Source organism: Octopus bimaculoides, chromosome Z (assembly GCF_046866305.1).
Source record: "Octopus bimaculoides isolate indiv1 chromosome Z, ASM4686630v1, whole genome shotgun sequence".
Classification (NCBI taxonomy): domain Eukaryota; kingdom Metazoa; phylum Mollusca; class Cephalopoda; order Octopoda; family Octopodidae; genus Octopus; species Octopus bimaculoides.
Window position 1 is genome coordinate 30,103,930 of NC_142944.1, and position 6,779 is coordinate 30,110,708.

Here is a 6,779-nt window from a genome sequence, read left to right on the forward strand (position 1 = left end):
CATCATCATCATTTAACATCCATTTTCCAATGTATATATCTACACACACACATATATATATATATACACTGGAAATAGGTGTGCAATAGAATTACCATTTAGGTTGCAGCTCTTAACAATAATCATGTTAAAATCCTTCTGCTGCATGATCCCATAGGGTTCTATAATGTTTGGTATGGTTAAATGCTCTTTGTAAATTAAATTATAATTCACATTTATAATATGATATCATTGGTCATTAAACACAGAAACATAGGTAACATGAAATAAAGAAATACTAAATTTATGCTTCATGTTTATCTCTCATAATGTGTATGTGTATGAAGCAATAGACATGCATTGTTATTATTTTCTACTAGTGACCGGGACCTTTGGAAATATGCAGTACGTGAGAAGACCCGGCAAGCCAAGTGAGTGCATAATCTGTGGCCTCTGCTAGAAGTGTAGCCAGCTCACTTATTCGTATCTTTACTTCATTGGACACTAAACTCTGCTGGTGAAGACCTGTTGAGGCAAGTGAATTGAAATCGAAATCGAACCAAATTCGACGAATGGTACCCATGCCAACCTCTCCTTCATTGGACACTAAACTCTACTTGCAAAGACCTGTAGGGGCAAGTGAAATCAAAATCGTAATTGAACTATATTGGATGAACCATATTCGATGACCGGCACCTGTGCCAGTGGAGCACTAACAGCACCGTCCGAGCGTGATCATTGCCAGAGCAGCTGTCTGGCTTCCGTGAGAAATAGCACCATTTGAGTGTGATCGTTACCAGCGTCGCCTACTGGCACTTGTGCCGGTGGCACGTTAGAAAATCATTCGAGCAAGGTCATTGCCAGTACCGCATGACTGGCCCTCGTGCCGGTGGCACATAAAAGCACCCACTACACTCTCAGAGTGATTGGTGTTAGGAAGGGCATCCAGCTGTAGAAACTCTGCCAGATCAGATTTGAGCCTGGTGCAGCCATCTGGTTCGCCAGTCCTCAGTCAAATCGTCCAACCCATGCTAGCGTGGAAAGCAGATGTTAAATGATGATGATGATTATTTTCTACAACAAAAGCATTACTACCTGTAATCTATCTACATTAAATATATTTTTTTAAATACATGTGTGTTTATGTGTGTGTGAAAATACAAGTTTATTCTCCCTTAGTAGTTTTCCTAATGCTCTCTATATTAAATATGTTAACACTAATTTCACTACATGTTTGTAACTGACTTCAGTAAACAATCACAATCACTAATCTTCATAAATAACAGATAAAAGATTTTGCTAAAACATGAATAAATAATTCTAATGGTAATCAATTAAAAAAAAAAAAACATACCAAGCAACATTCCAAATCATAGGCACAAACCTTGAGTTCTTCATTTAACTTTTCGATCTCATCTTTGGTTTCTTTCTTTTTTTCTAGTTCTTCAGATGGTGGGTTAGAGTAGAAAACACTGGCTCCAACAATGGAACCGCCATCTTTTGTCCTGCCACCTGTCAAATTTACACCAGCAGCACACCATATCTACAAATGAAGAAACAATAATAATCGTGATATACTGTGATATGAGTGTCATTCACTCACTGAAAAGAAAAATATTGTTGAAGTATGGACTAGAAGTTTGTAGGACTAAACTTATAAAACCATACATTTCTGGACCTTACATTAAGTGATCAGTCATGGTTACAATCTCGCACCTCGAAACTTTAAGTCAAGTGCCCTTTATTAAGTAGTGAACTTCACATACAGATGTCTTATCTCTTATGTTCAAATAAGGTAAGGGCCAATTGAGCACCTTGTACCACATCATCATTATCACTATCATCAATAACAATCTACAAAACAAAATTGACTAGAATGTCTTCAAGTGATCAGGAGAAATAGCAGCAAAATCACCTTTGAATTATGTCACCATCATGTTAAAAATAAAAAGATGGTACATTGGATAATGTAGGGTTTGATATGTAAAACACAAGAGAAGGACAGGATGATCATGACTAGAATACTTTGATCATGGGTCTACTCAATAAGACCTGATCAAAAAAACAACAAACTTCACACATACACACACTTGTTTATTTATTCATTTATCCATCTGACATGCAGTTTAAAAAAAAATTTTTTTCATGTTAGCCTAGGCTGGACAAAGACTTGTTGCAACATTATTTTGCAGCCGGATGCTCTTCCTATCATTAACATTTAGGAAGGGATTTTTTTTTCCCACTCTCATTTTGAAAATGTAAACCTATAACATAAATGTATAAAAAAGTAGTAGAAAAGTAGGATTCAGACAATTGAGTGGATTATTTTATGTCAAGATTATATATATTTACAGTTAATGAATATACCAGCACCATATGAATTTTCTAAGAAAAACATATGAAAGAATAATTTAATCTATTTCAATTTATTTTCCTTTCTCATACAACATGACTAAATTCTTTCTTAAAGCAACTGAAACCAGAAGCATACTTAGATAAAAATTCAAACGCTTTCTTTCTGTTATTCATGATAAAGTTCTCAAAATATTCTCTTTTTTTTTTTTCTCCTTCATATAAATTTACTTGTGAAACCACTTAACCTTTTCAATATATATATATATATATATATATATATATATATATATATATATATGAATGTATATATGTATGCATAAGAGTGAGTGCATCAGATTATTTAAAAGTAAAACAAAACATATAGGAAATAAATGCTTCAGCCTCTAACAGTCTAATTGTAACTGAAATAATTTTTTTTTTTTTTAATGCTCTTACCTTCAAGCCTGGTTCTTTCTCTAATAATGGTCTGCAATATATTGGTACAGGGACAGGTACATGGCTTTTGTTGTGTATTTCACGGGGAATTGTTGGTTGGGATTTAGCTGGAAGACTCCATCCGTATGCATGCATTCTTCCATCATCTTTCTTAACATGAACCCTGACTTGTTTGTATTGTTCCCATCGTTCCCTCTCTTTCTCCTTCTTGGTTTTCTCTGAAACTCTGTCAAATAAAATTGCAGAAATATATTAAAAAATTCACAAGAACCATATAAAGTATATAATTTTACCAGACTGTTTACTTTCATCTAACTGTTTCACTTCCTTAGACTGTCTTCTGAGACTCTATTCCTACAAATATTTCCTTAAGCGAGTCTTAGATAAACAACCTTATACATAACACAAATTTCCATTATTCTAAATTAAGATCCCTGTTTTAGAAAAAAGAAAAAGGTTTTAAACTGAACCATAATTTGGATGTGTGTGAATTTACAAATACAGTCTAAAACAATAAAACAAAGCATTCAACCATGGAAGTTGAATCATGCATCTATTCCTTGTGGGGTAATTGTACTACCAAAAACTGGGATCATATATAGCAATCAGTAGCATGATAACATGACAAATGATGGCTGCTTCATTTAACTTCTGTGGTAGGATAGATCCTGTTTCATTTTATTTCCCTGCCTTACACTATACTTTTAAATTAATATATATATATTTTCTAATAGGATTTTTGTTACTGTTAGTTTCTTTGCACCTGACGATCTTGATGAAAGGGATCAGCAGTTTTTCAACCAGAATTTAAAAACACAACTGGCGCTTCATCATTAAAACTCATCAGCTTTAATGATTAAGTGTTATCCAATGCCTCCATGTTGAGTACACAATGTGTGTGCATACATGTGTGTGCATGTGGTGCACATCCATGCATGTAAAAATACATAACCTGAAGACAATCAGAGAATTAACCAATAAGAGACATAGTTTGGAGCAGATAGAGATAAAATGCCAAAGTAACAGTACTGGCATTTTTAATTATTCTAATAGCTAATCTGAAACCATTCCAGTGCAGGTTACAGTGTCAGGAGGTTCCTAGTAATTGCTTGGCACCAGTTTGCCTCTATCACTGACCTTCTGTGTTCCACTAAAGACATTAGTTTGCAAGTCTCTGCCAATAGGAGTTTGCAGTTTGGTCTAATCAACTGGGACATCCTCAGTTTTATAATGATATACCTGATATATAACAGTATGTACCAACTACAGTTCTCATTATTATAGGAAATAGCACACAGATCTTTTAATTTTGTTTTTACATTCATTGTTTTATCTAAAATCTGCTTTTACTTGCTAGCATAGCTGAGACAGTGTGTAGCTGAAGCAGGATTCCCTTCTTGTTGCTAACACTTACCTCTTTTATCAAGCAAGGGATTTTTTATTCAAGAGGAATTAAAAATGAATTTGTTAACAGAATATATCAACAATTATCAGTAGTTGCAGCCCAGTCACAAATAGTGACATCACTATTCCATAGTTATAATGCATTATAGGTTGCGTCATACAAACACACACACACATGTATATACACACAACAAAGTTTCTGTTTACCAAATTCCTCACAGAGTGTTTCTTGGCCCAGGACAACAGTAAAAGAAACTTGCTCAAAGTGTCATGCAGTGCAATGGAATATGGTTGGAAAGGGCCTTATTGAGAAGTAAACTTCTTAATTACAAAGCCATATAGAAACTTATTTAGATTTCAGCTGACAATGAAATGATAGACATTTTGTTATATATATTAAGTCCATTATGGAACCATATCTACAATGGTTATTTAAATAAATCCTTTCCTCTTTGACAAAAGGTCTAAGCCTGTTTTTCCATATGGCAATTACATTTATATTCATTGCACCATCATGTCAATGAACAACCACTGACAATTTCTGTGCTTTTGTGCTTCTCCTGTGGGAGAATACAAAGGTAATTTCCTAATGGTATTTTCTTTACACAAAAATATTGAGTAGGTTATGGCCAAAGTTGACAGAGTGAGTGAAAACAGGAGGAGGAGAGAAAGAGGGAAGAAAGAAGAATCTACTCTAATACCTGGCTGATCTTTTATTCATCAACCAAAAAAGGATGAGAGGCAATGTTGACTTTGACAGGATTTGAACTGTAGAGATCCAGAATACCACAAAACATTTGGTTTTGCTCTCTGACAACTCTGCTGAGTCACTACCACAATTACATTTCCATTATATTAATTTCCATTACTAATTACAACTCACTCAGTTGTAAAAGTGGTTGACATTAGGAAGGGGGCCCCAGCCATGGAAACCATAGTAAAGCAGACACTGGAACATAGTGCAGTCCTTGGAACTATCAGACCCTGGCAAACTGTCTAACCCACACCAACAGGGAACATGGATGTAAAATGATGATGATGATGATGATGATGATGATGATGATGATGGCAATGATAATAATGCCTTTTTATTTCTCATGTCCAACTAACCAGATTCTTAAAATTTCTGGATTTTATATTTCTTGCTGTATGCTACCTTACATAAACATAACAAGAATGAACCAAAAAGGAAGCCTCAAAATGGCTGATCAACCTGTGAGAAATAGCAGTCCAAACATCTTTCAAACTGTACCTCATTGTCTTTCAAAAAAATGGACTCATTGAATTATCTGGTCCTGGGTTCCTTGCACATAGGAAAATGAATGATGGGATGGTTACACCTGGAATGACTCATCACAGCTGGATGATGAGGAGGCTAAACATCAACATCTTGTGAACACACTGAATGAATTATGGGAAGAGAGAGAGAGAAATTGACCAAACATGAATCCTGGAAGTCTACTTACCCTTCATCTTGTAAAAATTCATAGGCTTTTGCTTTTTCTCCCAAGTTGTACTTGCTACGTTGCTTTTTGTTGGGGTCTCCGACTGGTTGGACATGGGTGGTTGGAGCATTGTATCGTACGGTAGCGACTGGCAGTGGTTTCTTGCTAGGCTTATTGGAGGTGTTAAACAGATTGCTGAAACTGTAGAAAAAAAAACAGATAGAAATAAGAAGACATGAATTGAGGAAAATTAGATAGAGTATGGACATACACATATTTGCACATAATATCACCATCATTTTTATACTCACTTTTCCATATTGGTATGGGTTCAATGGATCTGTTCATCACAAGGTAAGAAAGATTTACTAAAAATATTTTTAGCACTCCTGCATGTATCTCGCTAAAGTATCCTTGGGAGATATACTAAAGATACTCTCTATCGATCAATCAGTCAATATAACAAACTATGTGATATTTTCTAGTTAATTTATGGTATAAGGAATTCTGTATAATCACTGAATATAATAACAATATGCTGCACATTTAATGTAGTATAAAGTATAATAGATGAATATGAATAGAGAATAATATTGCTATTCATATATATATGTGAATAGAGGTGTACAACCCTCAACTCCTAACATACTGCTGCCTCTCTCATGGTTCATAGTTTTGCAAGCTGCATGGTGATCTCACATACATACCAGTGGAATATAAAAAGCAGCACTGTAAAGTAGTTGGTGTTAAGAAGGACATACAGTTGTAGACACGGGAGCATGATAAAATTCCTAGACCTATTGGACCTAGCATGGAATATAGACTTTAAATGATGATGATGATGATGAATACTTTAATCACCAGAAGGCATTTGCCCAAAATGATTCTCAGTGTCACTGAATCTGGAAGCACATGGTCAAAACACAAACACTGTAACCACAGTGGTCATGCTGCATCAATATATATATATATATACTCTTTACTCTTTTACTTGTTTCAGTCATTTGACTGCAGCCATGCTGGAGCACCGCCTTTAGTTGAGCAAATCGACCCTAGGACTTATTCTTTGGAAGCCTAGTACTTATTCTATCGATCTCTTTTGCCGAACCGCTAAGTAACGGGGACGTAAACACACCAGCATTGGTTGTCAAGCGATGTGGG

The 6,779-nt window shown here is 35.0% G+C and overlaps 1 protein-coding gene across 50 annotated transcripts in view; it reads right to left on the reverse strand.

The window, feature by feature from the left end:
• Positions 1-6,779, reverse strand: part of LOC106882306 (C-Jun-amino-terminal kinase-interacting protein 4) — a 249,052-nt gene that overhangs the window by 61,990 nt on the left and 180,283 nt on the right. For 26 of the 50 annotated variants that reach the window (XM_089365071.1, XM_089365059.1, XM_089365051.1 and 23 more), the window contains 3 exons: positions 5,640-5,819; positions 2,770-2,995; positions 1,364-1,522 (listed from right to left, as the gene is read on the reverse strand). In XM_089365071.1, the coding sequence (XP_089221197.1) occupies positions 1,364-1,522; positions 2,770-2,995; positions 5,640-5,819 (565 nt within the window). Of the gene's footprint in view, positions 1-1,333; positions 1,523-2,769; positions 2,996-5,639; positions 5,820-6,779 lie in introns of all 50 variants that reach the window. The other 24 variants (XM_089365053.1, XM_089365048.1, XM_089365072.1 and 21 more) reach the window with 1 other exon arrangement.